Source organism: Haliotis rufescens, unplaced genomic scaffold (assembly GCF_023055435.1).
Source record: "Haliotis rufescens isolate VD_foot unplaced genomic scaffold, xgHalRufe1.0.p SCAF_2, whole genome shotgun sequence".
NCBI lineage: Eukaryota > Metazoa > Mollusca > Gastropoda > Lepetellida > Haliotidae > Haliotis > Haliotis rufescens.
Genome location: NW_025963890.1, coordinates 1,542,977 through 1,566,617, shown reverse-complemented (window position 1 = coordinate 1,566,617; position 23,641 = coordinate 1,542,977). Strand labels below are relative to the sequence as shown.

Here is a 23,641-nt window from a genome sequence, read left to right as displayed (position 1 = left end):
GACTTCCTCTCGTACCCCCTAATATATATATATATATATATATATATATATATATATATATATATATATATATATATATAATTAAACGGATTGAGCGACAATCATATACATGTATTTATTTTGGAGGGGGATACGGGCAGAAGTCTAATGAAATCTTGTTTTACAAGTTTATACATACATCATATATTTAACCTTATTAGAACCTTTTTATATGGGCAGTACCTATAGCAATCATCACGAAAGTTGTCTTTAAGCGTTAAAGAATTATACAGCTATCATATTTTTTTCATCTTTTGCCACGTTTGACATGATAACACATTCAGAAACCTTTTAATCATTTTGGATAAATTTGGTCAAACATGTATACATTTCACCAGTTAGAAGAAGGTCTTTTGTATGCACCAATTCAACCGCCAATGAAAGAAGCACGTGCATTTGGTGTGGCACGCGCTGTGCTTGTAACAGGTAGTGTGTTATTGTTCGTTAATTGTACAGAAACTCTACCATGGCCGGTCCTGACCTCTGGGTTGGTTAAACACACGTAAAACAAGTGCTCAGACTGTTAATCAACGACATCAACTAACACTGAAACTTTATCAATAATGGATCGTTGTGAAAACTGGTTTGGCAAAGGATCTATTCGAAACAGCTCTCATGAGCAAGGGAACTTTATGGACCGGTTCATCCCCTATCGACCAGAGCTCAATGTGGAGAGCGCGCACATGCAGCTTTTTGCTCGTAGCCCCAATGGGAAGACTTTGCAGGGTGGGGTCGAATCTCCAGGGGTGAAGGAATACAGTCGGCGCCTGTCCGTGGTTCTAAATGAACAGCACGGAATTCTCCCGACCCACGGGTGTGGAACAACGTGCAACTCGCCATGTCGACCCACGACCACAAGAAGTAAGTATTGAACACGGGCCGGGTATAACAAGGGTTCATTCGCGCACCCCACACTAGAGGGGTGGTTATTGTCTGTGTACACAGATGCGACTCTCCCCCTTTGAAAGTGAATTAGACATTTATATCAATTCACCAAACATCCATGCGAATCACACCCGTCGATAGTTAATATGCACAAAGGGGACACGGGTGGCCCAGAAACCTATGATTGTGGGTTCGAATCTCTGTTCGCCCCGATTATGTTTCTAGGTTTGTCAGCACCATACCCGTGCTCTCTGGGTTTCACCGAAGTGGTAAACGTCTGAGACCTGCATCACTTCGGGCTTTCCTCCCACATTAAGCTGACACGCCGCGATATAACTGGAATACTGTTAAAAGCGGCGTTAAACCCAACTCACTCACTCACTATACATTTACATGCGAATCTCCAAATCATAGAATTCTCCATTCCTTTTCCACAACGCTGCATTCTCGCTTGACGCCAATCGGCGTATAACATCACCATCATTCCTCGGACATTATATGTAGAAGATCGTTTTTGTTCGGGTGTATCTATAATGAAGCAAGTCCAAAAGATCGAGGGATTGTACGTTGGTCATGGTGTTGTACTGTTCTTATAAAACCCCAATCGGAGAATATTTGGTAAGACCGTCATGAACGTGTTAATTCCACTCCTCCGAAATCACACAATGTGTGGTTTATCCTACATTTTTCATTTGATATTTAGTCGAAAGTTGTTTTGGAGAAATGTTTGAATACTTTACGTACACAGTAAGTAGTAGAATTATACAAAATTGCACTAAATAGGGCCAATGCAGGGGACTACAAAGGCACTAATGCGCATTTACACTATTGCATTCAAAGCAATGTTAAAATACCTACTAATGTAAGAAAATAAGAACTTTAAAAAAAACACCCCAAAAACAAACAACAATTATCAATAGAATTATGACTTTTTCCCAGTTTGACTGCCAAGGGCCATTTGGAGTCCAAGGTGAGCCCCTTATATGACTACTACTAGTCTACTACTAGCATTCGATGTGATGTGTTTTAACGATCTCTGGTCATCCCCGGCCTATTTAATTTTAATGAATTCGAGACAACTTGAAAGTTATACCTGGGAGTGCAATTAACAAGTTCGTTGAGTTCGTGATATCTTATCTTGAAGGCCATGTTGTTTTGATGTAGCTTCATAAATTCAATTTCTTTCTATTAGATTGCTCAGTTAATAGCCCAATTTAAATACGAAACTTGTTTTTAGTGGAAATGTTATTAAATCTAAGACCATTAATTAGTGTTTGTACTCCGATACGTTTTCCAACAGTAATAGATTTATTGCGAAATAAATATTATTGAAAACATTGTGGTGCTAATGTGTTTGTACTGACGCCAGGAATGTTGCAACATCTCACTGTGTAGAATTGCATTTATTTATAGTAATGTATTCAAATCAGAAGGATTGTTGAAGTTATTGCAAAGCACACACGTCTGTGATTGTTTAACGGGAATAGCATTGTGAAAGGAAATAACCCACACTGCACCTGTGCTAGACCACGTCTGGTATTTCTTAATGCCATACTTGCAAAACTGAAATATCTAAAGACCTTAGTTATTACCGATTCCTATGTCAAGTAGAGTAAGCCTTAATTGTCTGCATTCTGGAAACTGTCTTTGATTGAGGATGAATTCAAAGGAATAATCCTTTTGATGATGACCTGTTTTGTCTTGGTGTTTATTTTAATGAAGTAAAATGATACTGAATTTGTCTTGAATGAAGTGAAGTGTGTATATATGTGTTACAGAGTAGTAACGATGATAATTTCATCCCATATGTCACCGACACTGTCTTCTTTAGGGATCACTAGTGTTGTCATGTTGTCTAAGTCTGTGTACGTTAGTTGTTGCTGTCGTTGCTTGAAATGGTGATAAGTAAAATGACATTTGGTTTTCTAGATGTTTGGGATGAGTTGGCCGATAACTGCATTGTTTGAACTTTGCCAGTTGATATCAACGAAATTATTTTTAGAAAAGTATTAGTAAACTAAAAGTTGTAAACTCTTTCAAGTTTATATTTACTGCTCACAGATAGGACAAGAACAATGACGTGTTTATTCTAATTAGCCTCTAATACGCTCCGTCAGGAGACACGAGTGGTACGAGTTGCGTCCCTTTAATGTCGCTGGTTTCCGAGTGACAGCGGGAACCGGCGAACCCTCAATAAGCGTGCAAGCATACACAGAATTGGGTCCCTTTGGCGTGCCATAACCCCATGCAAATTGTTCCGAATCTGATTCGCAAAAATTGATTTTCTAGGTTTGTTAGAACCACACCCGTGTTCGTGGGTTTCGACAAAGTAGTAATCGTCTAAGACCTGCATCACTTCGGGCTTTTCCTCCTCCAAGCTGACACGCTGCGATATAACAGGAACTCTGTACAAAGAGGCGTTCAGCCACACTCACTCATCCAGTTTCAACTGGTAGAGAGACCGCCTCCGTGGTCTTGTGGTAGAGCGTCCGCCCGGAGAGCGGAAGGTCCAGGGTTCGATCCCGGGCCGCGTCATACAAAAAGACGTTAAAAGATTGTACTTGTTGTTACCCTGTCTGGCGCTCGGCATTAAGGGGCTAAAACAAGGACTGGTCGGCTCGGAGTCAGTATACTGTGTCTGAGTGGGGTATTCATGTTAAACTGCGGCATGGTATCTCAGTGAGCTAGCACTATAAATCGGCATCAGTCCGGACTAGTACAAGCAGCCACACACACACACACGTACATGCACGTCGCTATATAAGTGCAATAATCTTGGACGCGACGTTAAACCCAATTTCACCTCACCTCAACTGGTAGAGCAACCTGGAGATAAAGGTCTATGTATCGTACCGGAGTATCGCACCTATAATTACACCCTGTTCATCCTGGATGGGGTGTCCGAAAAAATAGGTGTTATAACGAAGCTTCTATATAACCAGGGGTTTTGGTTTGGTTTGTTGTTTAACGCCGCACTCAGCAATATTCTTGCTATTTGGCGGCGGTCTGTAAATAATCGAGTCTGGACCAGACAATCCAGTGATTGACATCATGAGCATCGATCTACGTAATTGGGATACCAAGTCAGTCAGCGAGCCTGATCACCCGACCCCGTTAGTCACCTTTTACGACAAGCATGGGTTGCTGAAGACATATTCTACCCCGGATCTTCACGGGTCTCTATATAATCAAGGGGCGTAGAGCTAGCTATTGGTTAAAGCGTTCGTTTGCAACGCCAAAAACCTACGTTCGATTCCCCACATGGGCACAATATGTTAAGCCTGTTTCTAGTGTTCCGTCGTGATATTTCTGAAATTGGCGTAAAACCATACTCACTCACTCACTCTAGAGAATTACCAGCCGTCAACATTGGTGCCCGCTCGCCAGACGCATATCCAACTCTTAGCTGTTCGTATTATTCTTCCTGTGCACGTATTAAAGAAGAGTAGATCTTTGGTTCAGCCTGAGTTCAGCTTGTTTTGAAATGGTGCGTTAAGCTTCTATAAATCATATTTTGGCAATATTAGTGAGTGGGTGAGTTGTGTTTAACGCCGCTTTTAACAGTATTACAGTTATATCGCGGCGTGTCAGCTTAATGTTGGAGGAAAGCCCGAAGTGATGCAGGTCTCAGACGTTTACCACTTCGGTGAAACCCACGAGCACGGAGTATGGTGCTGACAAACCTAGAAACATAATCGGGGTGAACAGGGATTCGAACCCACTATCATAGGTTTCTGGGCCACCCGTGTACCCTTTGTGCATATTAACTATCGACGGGTGTGATTCGCATGGATGTTGGTAGAACAAGGTGTATAGTGTATTTCAAGGAAATTAGGGAACACATGCAGCGATTTTCTTCGTCCGTAGGTACTTGGGGTTGATAACATTATTTGAGGCGGGGAGTTTGGCGGGGAGTTTGGCCGTGAGGCGGTCGGGGATGAAAATGTCATACATTTAATTTATTATGGCCTTATGTTTATATCGAAGATTTTATATGCTCGTTACGTCCGCCACAATTTGCATGAAATGATGTGGAAATTATTTCAACGAAAACCTACTTTTGCAGTTGGTTCCCAGATTACATCTGCTTCTATATGGCAACCGAACTAAGAGTTACCTCCCTTCGAACGCTTACTCTGTTTTGCTGAATATTACGTTCGACAATTTCCGTCAAGCCTGAGGGATGTGCCAGGCCGTATTTCGCTGACAGTATTGTATGATTATATTGCTGCCACGTCGATGTCAAATGTTTATAATCTTTACAATTATTAGTTGCATTACATAACACAGTTGGCAATGAGTAATACTAACAGGACCCATCTGTGTAAACAACATGGTGTTAATGAAATATAGGGTAGGGATAGTATGTCAGCCAGCACATCAATTGTTTTACCCGGTTATATATAAAAAATAATTAAAAGAATATAAGGATGAAGATTATAATTATATGACTTGATAGATTGACCAATCTCGTAACTGTATACTAAAACACATTTCAAGACAGTGTACGGTTGTTTTATGCTGATTTTATTTTTTTTTCTTCTAAAAACTAGCTAAGTAGATGTGCATTTCTTTTCAAACAACTGTACAGATTATGTTGGTAATAAAAATAACCATTATAAAACGCAAAGAATCCGATATTTAAATGCTTAAATTATAATTTGAAAGAATGTATTTTAAAAGTCGTATGTATTCCACCTGTATTCAGGTCAAATAAAATACCAGTACACTTTTTATTTTCAAAGGTAAACAAGAGTACCTCATTATTGTCGAGGGCGTCGACTATACATATATATGACCAGATGGTGAGACCCAGTGACTGATTGCGGTCATGAAACTCAGATTTGTTTGTTTGTTTGTTGTTTAACGCCGCACTCAGCAATATTACAGCTATATGACGGCGGTCTGTAAATAATCGAGTCTGGACCAGATAATCCAGTGATTGACAATATGAACATCGATCTACGCAATTGGGATACGATGACATGCATCAACCACGTAAGCGAGCCTGACCACCCGATCCCGTCAGTCGGCTCTTACGACAAGTAGTTTGTATTTTACGTCAAGCATGGGTTGCTGGTATTCATCAAACTATTTGTTTACCCCACCAGTACTGTTATTATCGTCGTAAAAGAACTCAATTGTGATAGAATTACTAAAAAGGCGAAGGTAAGGATTTCAAATTATTTATTTTGCAATAGGGTCCTCTGCCCCCTGGATGATGGACCTGGGAGACGAGGTGTTCAGCTCCCCTGCCCCCCGGGCGGTCAAGCGTCACGTGGCCACGGCCCCGGACAGAGTGTTAGACATGCCTGGCCTCAGAGATGATTTTTGTAAGTTTAGCTTTTGGGGGTTTAATGTAACCCATCACCCCGAGGCAAGAGAGTTAACTGACGACAAAAGTCCAGTTTCCACCCTTGCCGAACTAGACTGGTTATTATTAAGTTACATTTTGGCTGGACCAAAGAGTCTATGCATAGACCAATCAAAATCGCGCAACTAAATCGAATTCCGGTTCTTAAACTGTCGTGCAGATTTCGGTCGATTGCAGGATTTGTAAAGCATGTGCACCGCCAACTCGTTGTCAGATATTTTCATGTTTTTAATCAAGGTGCTCACGTGTTTGATGCACTTCGCGATGTTAGACCCGCTTTATCGCAATATAGATCATGATTATCGATCAGATCGTCTTGACATGGCGCCGCCATTTTGTTTGAAACAAATGCAAGTTATACGAGAGGTGGAATCTGATTGGTCCATAGGAGAGGCTCAGAAGGGACATAACTCGTAATAACCACTGGTGGCGCTTCAATCAAGCCTGGAAATTCCAGCCTAGTTCGGCAAGGGTGGAAACAGGACTTTTCAAGTCAGTTAACTCTCTTGCTTCGGGAAGATGAATGTAACCTGTATCCAGTAATTCCAATTCCGTTGTTTTTCCATTACGGCTTGCCTTTGAGACCAACACACAAATGAGTTTAGACTGCACGTGAGCTGTATCGTAAAAGTATACATCAATGAACTGCTTTATTGGAATGCAAGTTTAATACAGATTTTAATTTCACGGTTAGATTGTAACGTATTAGACTGGGGCCCCAACGGCTGCATCGCTGTAGCGCTGGGAGCCAACACCTACGTGTGGAACGTCAAGAACGAGGAGTGCAAGCGACTTCGCCTACATCTGCCCGAGCTAGACGACTTCTACGTGTCCTCCGTGGCCTGGAGCAAGGTGGGGGAGACGCTGGCCATAGGGACGTGTCAGGGGGACATTCTGGTGAGTACACACGCCCTCAGCAGGGTTGTACGTGACGCAGATATGTGCGCCCAGTACGCACACGTGTATTGATTGGACGCAAAAAGGAAATATATTGCATCCGGGTGACGCACAATAATATTAGCCCCGTGAAGATCCGGATTATACTAGGCCTCCAGCAACCCATGCTTGCCGTGAAAGGCGACTAGGCTTGTCTTAAGAGGTGCCTAACGGGAACGGGTGGTCAGGCTCGCTGACTTGGTTGATGCATGTCATCGCATCCCCATTACGTGGATCGATGCTCATGATGTCAATCACTGGACTGTTTGGTCCAGTCTGGATTATTAACAGACCGCCGTCATATAGCTGTAATATTGCTGAGTGCGGCGTTAAACAACAAACAAACACAATACTACTCGCTGTATCAGATTATTGACAGGAAATATGTAGGATCTGTAATGAAAGTAATTATCAAATTTTACCATGTTTACACTACACCATTCCATAACTTTACAGGACCCTTTAAATTAATTATTAGTTCGTAGTGTAGTCGTTGTCGATAGTTCCCGTCTGTGATCTGGTGGCCATGGTCCGTGATCGGGTGGCCATGGTCCATGACATGTTTGAGTACGTACCCGACATTGCGGATCGCTGCTCACAATATCCATTACTTGGTTGTTTTGTCCAGACTTTGGTGGCCCAGTCGTCTAAAGCGCCGCAATTCGCTGTGCAGAGTTGCAAACGTCTGAGACCTGCATCACTTCGGGCTTTCCTCCCACACTGAGCTGACACGCCGTGATATAACTGGAATAATGTTAAAAGCGGCGTTAAACACAACTCCACTATGTCATTTTACCCTCACGGGTCGTTACTCATGCTACCATGAGTTGGGGTTATCACTGTCAATGGTTTATCTGGTCCAGGCTCAATGTTTCAGACCGCTTTCATCCATCTATCGCATTCCACAGTGCGATCTTGGCGCGACGACTGTCCTGAAGACAATGTTGTGGTAGGGGAGTTACCATTGTCTTCGAGCCAAGGTCGCTTTACTGTCGGAACAATGCCGATGCAACCTTTACTCACACACACATATGCCACATTGATGATATACACTCTGAATATTGTTTCGCTGTATATAAAATGTTATTTTGTTTAATTGTTTAAAAAAGAAACGTTTTCTACCTATTCTCAGAGGCTAAAGAAACACGTGCTCCTATTTAACATCTTGTAACAAATAATAATCCTGCCTACCTTTCTTTATACAACCTTGTGTGAAATGTGGGGTCATTTTCATTCCCTCTCATATACGACGGCAGTGTGGCATTCATTTGTATCACAATGCACATCGTGAACACAGCTACCTTTGATGACTGACTGATTTGTTGTCCAGACAATGAACAGATCTTCGACTCTGTCACGACATGTACTCCATGCCCTAATTATAGTTAACTTTCTGTTATCAAGACATTTATATGATCAGTTTAATTTGCGTCTAGTGTTACGAGATGCTTTCCAGATTGAAACGCAAAGGTTAACCCTGAAATCGTCACGTACAGAACTAAATTGTAAGTTAATCATCACACAAGATCAGTGAATGATTAATACATGATATTGCAACACAATATGTTTACCATATAAACAGGCAATACAAGGGGTCAAATACTTGTTAGCAGCAATAAGTACACTCGCCGAATTTATCAATGGAATATAATTAAAATATATGTTATTGATTATCTGGAATAATGTTGGAAGTTGGCATGAATTCGGTGTTTACAGGTAACTGTCCAATCCATTTGTGAACAACTCGTGTTTTTCCGGGACAAGCCGAATAGCGACTCGTGCCCCTCTCATGGCCAATTTTGCGACCGAGTTCCGTCTTGGCGCAAACGGGCATACCTAAAACAACTATCAACTCGTTGCGTAATGGTTCAGATATATTTCCCCATATATTATATATATATTTCCGATGCAATTTAAAGCACATCGGGACATGCGAAATTATACAGTATGATTGAACACATTTAACTGTGTCTTGGGTATATTTTTAGATGCAAAAAAATTATTTCTGAGGGATTCCTTGACGAAGAACTTGAAATCATACGCGCATTCTGATTGGTTTGTCGTATTTTCGCACATAACATTCATCGAGACGGGGGCGAGTCTTCTTGCAGGTTACGGAAAGGCGCAAGTGGTGACGAATGTTTCCAATTCGCAAGTAGATAACTTACAGCTCGGGTCGAAAAGGACTAGAATCGTTATCCTGTTAGAACTGCCCCAATCCGAAAGTTCTCAAAAGTTCAAGACTCGTCTTTTTAAACCAGGGGAGGTAACTCTGATGACTTCCTGTCACCGACCGCACTCAACATTTTACTAACGCTTCACTCATTTGCTGCCACATAACGTTTTGTCTGAGCCGTTTCAGCCTGCGTATATTCTATAATGGCCATGGCATCACGATAAACGGCATGATTGTTGAAATGTTTTGTGAAATAAATTGAAACCAAGCTGCCACTTTTCATATCTTTGAGAGATCATTCCACCAATTCTAACCCGTGAAGATCTGCGTTTGAATTGATGTTCAGCAACCATGCTTGTAGTAAGAGGCGAAACATTCCTGATAATGTTGTCACTGTTATAATGAATCATTTGTTCTTATTAGATTTTGTATATGCTGGATTTCCCCTAAATTGGGTAATCAAGATCTATTTAATGGAAGACTTAGTCATGATGCAGTTCGTTTCAATTCAAGTATCGATTCAAATCAAGTATCATGCGCATATGTATCAGATAATCAAATAACAGTTTTTAGAAATGAATTGTCATTTTATATATACATATACACACGTATACATGTCTGATTTTACCTTGTTACATTGGGCCTTGGATCACCCAAAAAAAACCCTGGGCTCCCTACCACTAGCTCTGACTAGCTTCCCCCTTCGTCTTGTAGCTATGGGATGCTACAAGTATGAAAGTTGTCAAGAATTTCCGAACACGTGACCACTGCCACGTGGGAAGTCTGTCCTGGTCCAGAGATAAGCTGATAAGGTGAGAATAAAATGCATCCCCATGATCCACAGCACCCTGTGATCCACAGTACCCCGAGATCCACAGTACCCCATGATCCACTGTACCCCGTGATCCACAGTACCCCATGATCCACAGTACCCCGTGATCCACAGTACCCCATGATCCACAGTACCCTGTGATCCACAGTCCCCCATTGTCCACAGTACCCCGTGATCCACAGTACCCCATGATCCACAGTACCCCATGTTCCACAATACCCTGTGATCCACAGTACCTCATGATCCACAGTACCCCCTACTCCACAGTACCCCGTGATCAAGAGTAACCCGTGATCAAGAGTAACCCATGATCCACAGTATCCCATGATCCACAGTACCCCATGATCCACAGTACCCCATGATCCACAGTACCCCATGATCCACAGTACCCAATGATACACAGCACCCCTTGATACACAGTACCCCGTGATCCACAGTACCCCGTGATCCACAGTACCCCATACTCTACGGAACCCATGATCCACAGTACCCCGTGATCCACAGTACCCCATACTCTACGGAACCCATGATCCACAGTACCCCATACTCTACGGAACCCATGATCCACAGTACCCCGTGATCCACAGTAGCCTGTTTGCCAAATGAGCCGTCAAGGGTGTGATAATAGTGGGCATGTGTGTCATCGTATACTGCCTACATGGGGTTTTGCTCATTCCTTCTTGACCCAGTTGATTATTTATAGCTCAATATTGCTTTCTCGCCCTGGGACAATACTGTGTGTTATTCTTGTCACCATCTGCAAACAAATACATTTTAACCTCTACAAAGCAATGTAAAAAAATGTTGTGACATCAAATATTGTTCTTATGTGTGAAGATACAACGATGGCAAACTTAACTAATATATCGTGTCTATTGAAGTTTAATTCTTCTGATGTACGTCGTAAGAGACGACTGAGGTCTGTAGATGAAAAACTGAATGAGAATAACATTACTACATATTTTTTCAATTCATTTTCAGTGGATCGCGCAAGGGTAGAATTTCAATCTACGACCCACGTGACCCCGTGGTGTGCAGCAGTTTGAGTGGTCATAAGCGTGACGTCACGAATCTGAAGTTGTCCCCGGATGAAGAATTCCTGGCAAGCGGAGGGGATGATGGGATTGTAAACATTTGGAGCATGCGCAACAACTGCGTCTACAGACGGATTGAGTCGCACAAGGCCTGCGCAAAGGTTAGTCACCCACAAAACTAGAGGCACAGAATCCTTTGGAACCGCCTCCCTGGACAGATTCTTCCCGGAAAGCGGAAGGTGGGTCATCACCCAAAGACGTTAAGTGAGGTTACTTGTTGCTACCCTGCCTGGCGCTGGGTATTCTGGGAATAAAACAAGGATCGGTCAACTCGGAGGCAGTATGCTGTGTCTGAGTAGGGTGGCCATTATAAACTGCGAAATGGTATCTCATCTCACTCCCGACGTGATATTGCTGGAATAGTGCTAAAAGCGGCGTAAAACCATACTCACTCACTATCATCTCACGTCTTTGTGCAGTTCCATTTAAGCTTTCTGACGTATGACAAAAGAAAAATATTTGTTCGGATTTTCCTCTGGGGTTGTTTGTCATCTACTTAAGTAGCTAAATATAGGAATAACTTCCTAATCAGGATAGGGCTATAAATATGTTTTCGGGACAAATCGATTCCGATGAACACACATTCCATGCAGCCCACATGGTTACCCTCAATGAGGCACTGTGCGTGTGTTATGGCAGATAAACGGATTTGTATGAGTTATGAAACGAACTTAGGCCTTGCCGTAACTGACGTGAACTTTGACCAACTTTTATTGTCGACTGGTCTGTCTACATATTCCCGAGGCAAGGGCGTCAACTGACTACAAAAGTCCAGTTTCCACCCTTGGCTGTCTCCACAAGGCTGGTATGCCGGAGTTACATTTTGAAACCGCACTAAATAGGTTTCAGTCCAGACTCGATTATTTACAGACCGCGGTCATATAGCTGGAATATTGCTGAGTACGGCGTTAAACAACAAACCAAACCAAACCAAAATAGATTTCAACGTGCAGATTTCGGTCCAGGGCAGGATTTCCAAAGCATATATACAGATATTTTACAAATCTTTTCATGTTTTTAATCAAGGTGTTCAAGTGATTTGATTCGGCGTAAGACCCGTCTTATTACAACATAGGTCCTGATTATCGATCAGATCGTCTTATTATAATATAGGTCCTGATTATCGATCAGATCGTTTTATTACAACATAGGTCCTGATTATCGGTCAGATCGTCTTATTACAACATAGGTCCTGATTATCGATTAGATCGTTTTGGCTGGGCAGCGCCATTTTGTTTTGAAGCATATGCAAGTGACATGATTGGTGGAATCTGATTTGTCAATAGGAGGGACATAGAGGGGACAGAACCCGTAATAAGTCACTGGTGGCGCTTCGGCCGAGCATGGAAATTCCAGCCTAGTTCGGCAAGGGTTTGAACTGGACTTTTGTAGTCAGTTAACTCCATTGGCTCGGGCAGATGGCCTGTCTATCTATAGAACTTCACCGTGTGCGTGCATGCAGACCTAACTTACAATATATTTCCATATAAAATGGCAAATTTGTTCAATCGCATAGTTATGATGTGACCTACTCACATTAAATACAGAAAACAAAATTGATTATGTGGTGACATATTTTCCATGGCAATATTTTTTTGACAACCTTATCCTCTCCTTCCTGCTCCGTCCTAGGGGAGGTAAGCGCTCAGACAAAGTAGTGACAGTGGATTACTTATACTGGACATTTGATGAATGTAGCGTTCGCATACTGACAACTTGTCAATCATAACGTTAAATACAATTTCTTATTCTTCAATCGCGACTTTTATCTGCCACAAGAGGGGAAATAAGTGTGACCGTCCGTGTAATTTAACCCACATTATATGCCCAAATAAGATTTCATTTTTCTTCAGCCTAGTGGTTAAAGCGTTCGCTCGTCACGCCGAAGACCCGGGTTCGATTCCCGACATGTGTACAATGTGTGAAGCCCATTTCCGGTGTCCCCCGCCGTGATATTGCTGGAATATTGCTAAAAGCGGCGTAAAACCATACTCACTCACTCATTTTTCTTCAATCACGACTCGGTACTGAAACATGATATGCGACAAGGCCACGTCCTGGCGACCTTCTGGAAACAGCTTGTTATTTAAATAACGGAGTGTTGCTTCACATGCGCACACGCTTGCACGCACACGCTTGCACGCACACGCTTGTCGTAAGAGGTGACCAGATGGATCTGGGGTCAGGCTCGGCGGGCTTCGTACCCCGATGTCGTCGATCGTTGCTCACAATATCAATCACTTAATTTTCTGGCAAGCACTCGATTATTATTTACAATCATCGTCATATAGCTGAAATATTGCTGAGTGCGGTGTTAAACAATTATCACACAAAACCGTTTAATGTATGAGCGAAATGAGCATACTTCGTAGGATTCATACCTATCACATTTCCAAAAAATAATTCCTGAATACGGTTCATACCGTCGTGTCCAACCTGTTATTTGGGCACATCTACAAGAATGTCTCGCCAATGATGAAAAAATACTCAAGCTAATAATACCCGTGAAGAATAGGGGTAAAATATGTCGTCAGTAACCCATGCTTGTCGTAAGAGGCGACTAACGGGATCGGGTGTCGGGCTCGCTGACTTTTTTTATGCATTTCATCGATCCCAATTGCGTGGATCGAAGCTCATGATGTCAATCCATGTCACTTCGCCTCTAGGGGGGCACGGGTGGCCCAGTCGCTGTGTATTGTTGGCGTCATGAGTATACCAATCAGCAATCATGTTTCTCATCTGACCTTAAGGGGGTAAGTGCTCAGACAGAGCAGTGACAGTGGATGACGTAGATGGAACATTTAATGAATTTAACGTTGGCATATTGACACCAGGTCCAACATAACGTGAATAAGCATTCTTATTCTTCAATCAAGACTTTTAACTGCCACATGTACGGTTGCCCATAAGGGACATGGACTTTTCCATTTTAGTTTTTGACATTTTCGCTTCACATTTCAGCGATTCTATAGCTACTTGAAAGTACATTTTCCATGTTTTCGGTTGTTTTTATGCATGATTTATCACATATTTGTATGACAAATTGTGTTAATTTGCAAAAGGTTACCATAAAAGTAAGTGATATATCAAAATATTGAAAAAACAGACCCCATGTCCCTTATGGGCCACCGTACACAAGAGAAATAAGTGTGATGGTCAATGTAATTTTCTGACCCTACAGCCAGATTTAACGCCCATAATACGCCATATTAAATTAAGTGGTGTCTTGTCTACAGTGGGCTTACATCAAATTTCAAAACACAGCAGGATTATGTCCTAATCATATCCCTGTATTTAATATACCAGAACTATCAACACTCCCAATGGTCTATTGGGAGAGCGTCCGTCAGGAGAGCGGTTTTATTTACGCGGAAATAATAGGAATTGATTTACATATCAAGATTAGAATATTTTTTCAGCTTCAGCTATAAACCCAGATATTTTAGATTTAGGAGTTTGAATTTCATTTAAAGAAAACCACCTTGCAACAATGGCAGGCAATTTGTTTCTTTTTCTGCAGTCTGGAGAATAATTATCTTTTTTCAATAATCTTCCCGAATATCAAATGGTCGGTCCCTAATGATGTTAAACGAATCCTTACCCTCTGCGTTCAGGACAAAGGAGGGGAGTATCAGTACAAAACTTTGAGGAGTACCGTGTTCAACTTGGGCGTTTATTACTGTGTTTAACATGTTTCATCTCCGTTAAATTCAAGTATTGAGTACCTTCAGGTATTAGGCTTAATCTGTAACTATAAACAGACTTGTTTAACTGACTTAACCCTAAATACAATATCCGTTAAAAGGAAAGGGACTCGGTATCTCGCTCCGACAGATCAAAATAAAGTGTTAAAGTGCATGGTGATCTGTTTGGAAACCGCCATTGTGTTGGTAACCGGAAGTAGTTTCCAACAAAGATGGCGGGCATAGGAAGTTTAAATGGCGAGTTTGGACCATTACTGATAGCCACTGTACGATTGAAACAATGGCTGCCAATTCAACCTTTAGATCTTTCCTCCTAACTTAGCCATTTAACTTGAGTACTTCATTAGCCTACATTGCGGTAATGAAACATGAAGAAACCGGTCCTTGATGTCATACTTTCTGTTGACAGGCACTTGCGTGGTGTCCATGGCGACCAAGTGTGATAGCGAGCGGGGGCGGTTCAAATGATGGCCACATCCGCCTGTGGCACGTGCATACCGGAGAAAAACTGACGGAAGTGGATACGAAATCTCAGGTGAGCCTGTCACCGACGCCTACAGTTTTATCTGAATTTGATGAAATATGTGTTTTCACTCTTTTTGCGTCAAAAGTTCAGTTCCTGGTTCTAGTGACACCCCCCCCCCCGATTTTCAAATTTTTATCCGATTTTTTGCGACGTGAAATGTCAAACTGTGAGAACTTATTCAATTTCAATGGCCAGCCATAGCACGTGGTTGTATTCAGTTTTCGTGCGCAGGTGTGCAGCCTCATGTGGTCGTCTGTGTGTCACGAGCTGGTGTCCAGTCACGGCGTGCCGAATGCCGACAAGAACAACATCCACCTCTGGCGGACACGTCTGATGAAACTGGAGCAGACGACACGACTGCAGCAGCACAGCAGACGACCGCTGCATCTGGCAATCAGCCCCGACGGGACAACTCTAGGTGAGTTCAGCTTGTGACTTTATAACCAGATAACCTCTGGTTTGTTATTATTTTGATATTAACACTATTCATCTTCCCGAGGCAAGGGAGTTAACGGATTGTAAAAGTCCAGTTTCCACCCTTGATGAACTAGGCCGGAATTTCTAAATTCGGTCGTAGCGCCACCAGTGGCTATTACAAGTTATGTCCCTCCTACTGACCAATCAGATTCCACCTCTGATGTCACTTCTATTGAGCGTCCGTCCGGAGAGCGGAAGGTCCGGGGTTTGATTCCACGATCGCGTCATACCAAAAGACGTTAAAAGATGGTACTTGTTGTTACCCTGTCTGGCGCTCGGCATTAAGGGGCTAAAACAAGGACTGGTTGGCTCGGAGTCGGTATACTGTGTCCAAGTGGGGTATTCATGTTAAACTGCGGCATGGTATCTCAGTGAGCTAGCACTTTAAAATGGGATTCAGTCCGGACTAGTAAGTACAAGCGCACACACGCACGCACACACGCACGCACGCACACACGCGTGATCTTGGACGCAACGTTAATCCCAATTTCACCACCTCACCCTTGTCTCGGGAAGATGAACAATAATATTTACTTTGCAACTTACTGTATTTGCTTGGAAAAGCAACTAGAATTCTCCTATCATGGGTTTGAATAAGCCCCCATACTATTATTTAGTCTGTAAGACACCATAGCTTAGCGCGTTTCAAAGTGGTAATCGTGTAAGACCAACTTCCTTCGCATATTAAGATGCTGAGATACATAGCTATCAATCTGAAGTTCCTTTTGTTTGTTTGTTGTTTAACGCCGCACTCAGCAATATTCCAGCTATATGACAGCGGTCAGTAGGTCATCGAGTCTGGACCAGACAATCCAGTGATTGTCATGATGAGCATCGATCCACGCAATTGGGAAACATCCCATGCATCAACCAAGTCAGCGAGCCTGACCACCCGATCCCGTTCGTCGCCTCTTACGACAATCATGGTCGCCTTATACGGAGCTAGCTGAAGTACTGCTCAAGTGGGCGAAATATAACTCGGTACTCATCAACCCGCACGTATGTCTACAAACATGACGAGAGCCAGGCCCTGTCATCCCTCCTCGGGGCAGTCCGCAACCCGGGCTGCATGCGCTTACTGTCATGGCAAATCATGGCGTTTGTTGACTAATGAAATCGACCGACGGTGTGATCTGTTGCAGTTGACGGACAGTGTGGACTACTGACGAACGCTTTGATTACAGATACTGTTTTCCAAAGCATTAGCATTAATCACGCATGGTCATCAAAAGTGCTTTTCCGAACGATAAATCCCAAGCAATGACGAGCACTTTTATCCAACACACATCGCACAAACAACGACCGTGTGATTGGCTCCACACACCCCCCCCCAACACAGACACACACACTCCAACCGACATCCGCTTCAGTGAAGTACGCTTTTACTTGATCAGCAAAGATTAACATATCACTGTCAATCACTTTCTGATGGGGTGGAAAATGAAACCGATAGTTGATAAACAAAAGTAAGTAAATTTGTCGCACAAATCACACTCATTTAAGGATAGAAATCGACTAGATGAATAGACATGCCGAAATGTGAGTAAGAAATCTATTATTCAGTTATAAATGACAACAAAAGTGTGAGAGTGAAACAACAAAAAAAGAGATGAGCGGTTTGGGCAGTCTGGTTGTCAAAGCGTTGGCTCGTCACAGCGAAGATACCCTGTTCGATTCTCCACATTGGTGCAGGTTATGATATGGCTGGCCTTATGCTAAATGCAGCATGAAATCGATCATCAATAACCGTTATATATATACTTGTCGGTCACTCGTCAGTGCAGGCCTTCCTTACAAGATAAGAGCAAATATCAGGAGCGTCTGAACCTGCCTCTTGTATCATGTGCTGAGTCATGCAGTGATGGCCATATCTAAACGCAAATACATGCGCAAACATGACCGTATGTTGGACAAACATGATGTAAGACTCTTTTGATAACTAATACCTAGTTCGGACTGGGATCCTCGTGTTCTTTCCTACTGTAAACACAATGAAATGGCTTTGACCTTTTTGTCCCAAGCTTTGAAGAAAAATCACTTGGGTTGTAAACAGCAGGAAAATGATGAGGTTGGCCGGTCCAAGGTTTGTCAACACCGTTTGCAGGTGCTACCAGACACGTATGGTATGTGTTTAAAATGGCGTGTTAATTGATCACGAACGTTAAACATTCTCCTGATTGCGAGTCGTTACAACAAAGATTTTCACCTACGACCGGAAGTGAGATGAACCGGAAATGATAAAATCCCCCGCGCTTTGTAAGTAATGGCTGGCTGGTGGCGATCGATAGGTTTCAACATATGCTTTGGATACCCATGAAGGCTCGCATACACGCCCTGTCTACACACGCCCGCCTCATCTGCATTAGACAAGTTCGTTTTGACGGATAAATATTTCTTAATTCCTTTCCTACAGCAGTAAATGGCATATACAAATGTATATTATAGACATATTTATTGACTGTACTCGTATTAGATCTATATCGTCTTACAACACCAGAAATAAACAAGGGAAACTAGTGTGTTATGTTTTATTCAACGATAAAGTAATGTTATCATTGTCAAGTAGGTTATCGGGAATGTTGTGGTTGGTTTGTTTGCTGTTAAACGCCACAACGCAATATTCCAGCTATATGACGGCGGTCTGTTAATAATCGAGTCTGGACCAGACAATCCAGTGATTAATATCATGAGCTTCGATGCACGAAAATGGGATCGATGACATGCATCTGGAATGTTGTAAAAAATGATTCATGTGGCCAGTTCATTGTCACATTCAATCATTCACTGCACGTTGCGGGTTCTACCGGTAGGGCAGGACATGCTTACCCTTTTTGCGAACACCTGGTGTCATCACTGATTTTCAGTGATCCATTCATATACTTTCCACAGCTATTTGCCCTTTACGCCAAGTGAAATCTGTTACGGCAGAACATCTGGGATGATTCTTCTCTTGCATTGACAATTTATATTTAGAAGATTTATCATTTTTTAAAAGGGTTGGTTGAATTTGTAAATTTACATATTTCAATCACTTTAGACACATTATATGTACCCTGTTAAGATATTTCTCTCGTGAAACCCATCAATAGTTTGTTTATTAACAGTTGTGTGAAAGAAGCATTAGTAGATACTTATAAAGCACTTTTACGATCGCACTTCAAATATGTGGGAAGGTCCATCAGGCCTATACCATTAAGCCTGCAGGTGTACTTTCATTCTTTGAAATAATCAGAAAATGGTCCTAAGATTTTCGAAAGGAAATGCAGAAAACACCTTAATGTGACAAACCTAGTATATTTCAAATGCCGTTATTAAAACACGCCCTTTGGCAAAGACTAACATATTTTCCTACAAGTATCACAATGTGGTTGTCTTTTAAAAGGGCCGATTGGAAAACAGTGATTAAATTGATCGCTTGTCTATTCCCAACACCCGTGAAGATTCCGGGGTAGAATAGGTCTTCAGCAACCCATGCTTATCGTAAAAAGCGACTATGCTTATCGTAAAAGGCGACTAACGGGATCGGGTGGTCAGGCTCGCTGACTTGGTTGATGCATGTCATCGATCCAATTGCGTGGATCGATGCTCATGATGTCAGTCACTGGATTGTCTGGTCCAAAAACAACCAACCAGCCAACCAACTATTCCCAACAGGGATATTTTGTGTGTGAAAATCCTTCCCGAAGGGCAACCTGAGCAAATTATTTCCATTGTCCGATTCTTTTATCTCTGTGACTTTGATTTAGTAAAGAGAAACAACATCGTGTCTTCGTCTGTGTGTGCAGATGTGTAAATCGCAGATGTGTAGTCGCCTCTTATAAGCATAGTCGCTTTTTACAGCAAGCATGGGTTGCTTACGACCTATTCTATCCCGGATCTTCACGGGTCGGTTGATGCCTGTATGCACTAACGCATAAACATGAGATAATCAAATAATTATTTTTGAAAATGTTAAAGATATTAAACTTTTCATCTGAAAAACAGTAAAATTTATTTGAATTATTCTCTCAATAATTCAAGCTGATAATTAATGCTTGACAAGTCCTAGGTAAATGGGAATTTTGACTGCTTCATATTGAACACTTGGTGGTTAGAACGTCGTGCAAAGACAATCACAAGCGAGTTCACAGTATTCAAGTATTGTTTAAATCCTGCTTTGGTGTTCTGAGACGTCCATTTAAGGTAAGCTTCTATATCGGAGGTACTCCTGTTGAATCGATATACTCGATTAAGAGGAAACAAGTCAATTGCTGTATGCCCCATTTGGGACTGCGACCTGTTAATGCCCTTCCTGGAGTCGGTGGACACTGTTTGTTGTTACTTTTGTGTTGCATCATTTATAAGCTGTACAGCATTACGGCAACCTAACAACACTGTGAACATATCTTACATCAACATGCCTACCACACGTACAGAACATATACCTTACATCAACGCGCCTACCACACGTACAGAACATATACCTTACATCAACGCGCCTACCACACGTACAGAACATATACCTTACATCAACGTGCCTACCACACGTACAGAACACATCTTACAACAACGCGCCTACCACACGTACAGAACATATACCTTTCATCAACGTGCCTACCACACGTACAGAACATATACCTTACAACAACGCGCCTACCACACGTACAGAACATATACCTTTCATCAACGTGCCTACCACACGTACGGAACATATACCTTACATCAACGCGCCTACCACACGTACAGAACATATACCTTACGTCAACGCGCCTACCACACGTACAGAACATGTACCTTACATCAACGCGCTTACCACACGTACGGAACATACACTACTGCGTGACAGATTACCTATAAAACCTTGTGGAACAGAAGGCGGATAAAACAGGTTGTAGAACTTTCTCTTTAAATGATCATTAGTTTCATTACCCTGTTGGTCAGAAACCATGCTCAGAAACATTATCTCCTCAAATTATTGACCATTATAACGGAAATCTGGATGTGATTGTCAAAATGAAACTGAATGAGGAAAGTGGCCGAAAATGTCAGTAGATTGAGACTCGCCATATTGGAACTATCTATTGCGCTGGAATTAAATACAAATATTTCCAAAAATACTAATTTAACCCCCGTAGAACATAAAGACTTATTAAAGAGTTTATCAAATGAAGTATGAGATCATTGTGTCATCATTGCTCTGTTATGATGGCATCCGTGTCATATGTCCGCCCCGGTGTTGAGATTTGTATCCATTTTGATACAGCCGTAAGCTCTGATGTATGGAGCTTATTGTTGGTGCGTGTAGATATTGCAGCACTGGAGCTTGTACAACGCACCAGGACAATGGCGGCTCACTTTCAAACAGAAAGTAGCAGTTGACTGGTAATATTTTGTAAAAAAAAACCTCTGCTCGTGGCGATGTCGACCGAAGTTCGAGGCCTCACATGGGTACAATATGTGAAGCTGTTTCTTTGAGTCTCCCGTCGCAATAGGTCTGGAAAACCTCCCTCGCTCGCTCACTCACTCACTCACTCCACTCACTCGGACCGCCTCCGTGGTCTATTGGTAGAGCGTCCGCTAGGAGAGCGGAAGGTCCGGGGTTCGATCCCCGGCCGCGTCATACCAAAAGACGTTAAAAGATGGTACTTGTTGTTACCCTGTCTGGCGCTCGGCATTAAGGCTAAAACAAGGACTGGTCGGCTCGGAGTCGGTATACTGTGTCTGAGTGGGGTATTCATGTTAAACTGCGGCATGGTATCTCAGTGAGCTAGCACTATAAATCGGCATCAGTCCGGACTAGTACAAGCAGCTACACAAACACGCACACTTACATGCACGTCGCTATATAAGTGCAATAATCTTGGACGCGACGTTAAACCCCATTTCACCTCACCACTCACTCACTCGGCAATTCATGTGTCCTTGGTTTCAGCATCCCTGGGAGCAGACGAGAATCTCTGTTTATGGAGGTGCTTCCCGTCGCCCACACCAAAGAGTTCTTCCTCCGATCACGACTCGCCGCTCCAGCTCACCAAGTCCATCCGCTGAACATCAGACACCTCAACGTTGAAAACGTAATCAATAAACATAATTACTATTCCTACACTCATAGCAAATGAAATGGTATATGTCCACGTGTTTCCATGAGACGTTGACCAAGATGCGTGGCTTCAGATTTCATTGAATTTTGATATGTTATTTACAATTCATTTAAAAAGGTTTTTTTCATTGCATAACTTATGACTGTTTTGTTTTCCGCGCTATTTGTTTGTTATATGGGAAGAGGGGTGAATATATTCTTCCTATACTACTTCCTGTACAACTGTTAACAGGAGGTTGCGACCCTGTAGAGTCAAGATTGTGCTACGGACAAAATTATTTTCGTTTGTAATCTTTCAATACCCAATCCACTTTAACTACAATGGAATTTTGATGGTTTGAAATATGTTGCAAAATTGTTTATTTTTGTTGTATCACTAAGTGTTTCCCTGGCAGATATTCCTTTTATTATTGACCAAAAACTTTTTGTATGTCCGCCATTTGACGCATACACGACATGGTAGCTAGCTGTGTTGTTTGTTGTCAAAACTGAACAACGTTTTGTAAACTAAATAAGAAACTATTCTACGTTCAATAAACATCTCTATTGTTAATTGAGACTGTTTGTGGTTTGTCATCATCATACGGTGACTCCCGCCCAGTTCAACAAGGCTTGGCGTGTTGTGGGCCTGTCACTCATGGTAGAAAACTGAGCTGGATTAACATGCGTTGCACACAAACAGTGAGAAAAGGGGCGTTTCTCGTTTTAGGACGTTATTTTCGCCGTTTAACTAAGCTTAATTAAAACGCCCATTTCTGTTGTCCGTGATATTGCTGGAATATTGCTAAAAGCGGCGTCAAACCATACTCTTTCGGTCACTTAAAACCATCGGTGTTTTTTCATCCATGCAGTTAGCCGATGCCCATGTGGGCGGGTGGTTTACATGTTCCCGTGTTTTTTCGGATGAGCAATTGACTTGGTTTTGCATGTGTCTGTGACGCGCCGAAGGTGGGGCAGGATCCGTTCACGCTACTGTTACCTTTACAGGGAGTGTTCCCACCTCCTCACTCGCTGGCGGCCCGTGAAGATCCGGGGTAGAATAGGTCTTCAGCAAACCCATGCTTGCCCTTAAAGGCGACTACCGGGATCGGGTGGTCAGGCTCGCTGACATGGTTGATGTATGTCATCGTATCCCAATTGCGTGGATCGGTGCTCATGATGTCAATCACCGGATTGTCTGGTCCAGACTCGATTATTTACTGACCACCGTCATATAGCTGGAATATTGCTGAGGGCGGCATTAAACAACAAACACACAAACATACTTAACGAATTGATACATCGCATGACGCGTTATTACTGGATCCACCTAGAATCCTCATTTATTCGACCGCCTCCGTGGTCTAGTGGTAGCGCGTCCGCCCGGAGAGCGGAAGGTCCGGGGTTCGATCCCCAGCCGCGTCATACCAAAAGACGTTAAAAGATGGTTCTTGTTGTTACCCTGTCTGGCGCTCGGCATTAAGGGGCTAAAACAAGGACTGGTCGGCTCTGAGTCAGTATACTGTGTCTGAGTGGGGTA

The 23,641-nt window shown here is 42.5% G+C and overlaps 1 protein-coding gene across 1 annotated transcript; it reads left to right on the top strand.

Moving 5' to 3' along the window:
* The first annotated feature begins 419 nt into the window (after window positions 1-419).
* Window positions 420-22,675, top strand: LOC124115601 (cell division cycle 20.4, cofactor of APC complex-like). Its single transcript, XM_046476658.2, has 8 exons — window positions 420-900; window positions 6,126-6,257; window positions 6,993-7,195; window positions 10,125-10,222; window positions 11,224-11,437; window positions 15,450-15,575; window positions 15,798-15,984; window positions 21,955-22,675. The coding sequence occupies exons 1-8, from the start codon at window positions 603-605 to the stop codon at window positions 22,068-22,070; spliced, it is 1,374 nt and encodes a 457-aa protein (XP_046332614.1). The 5' UTR covers window positions 420-602; the 3' UTR covers window positions 22,071-22,675.
* Window positions 22,676-23,641: the final 966 nt, after the last annotated feature.

What these genes read in the sequence shown, in the direction of transcription:
- LOC124115601 (XM_046476658.2), top strand. Translation starts at nt 603, where the DNA reads ATGGATCGTTGTGAAAACTGGTTTGGCAAAGGATCTATTCGAAACAGC. An exon ending in TGGCCTCAGAGATGATTTTT is followed by an intron (nt 6,258 to 6,992) that starts GTAAGTTTAGCT and finishes TTTCACGGTTAG; the next exon opens with ATTGTAACGTATTAGACTGG. An exon ending in TCCAGAGATAAGCTGATAAG is followed by an intron (nt 10,223 to 11,223) that starts GTGAGAATAAAA and finishes ATTCATTTTCAG; the next exon opens with TGGATCGCGCAAGGGTAGAA.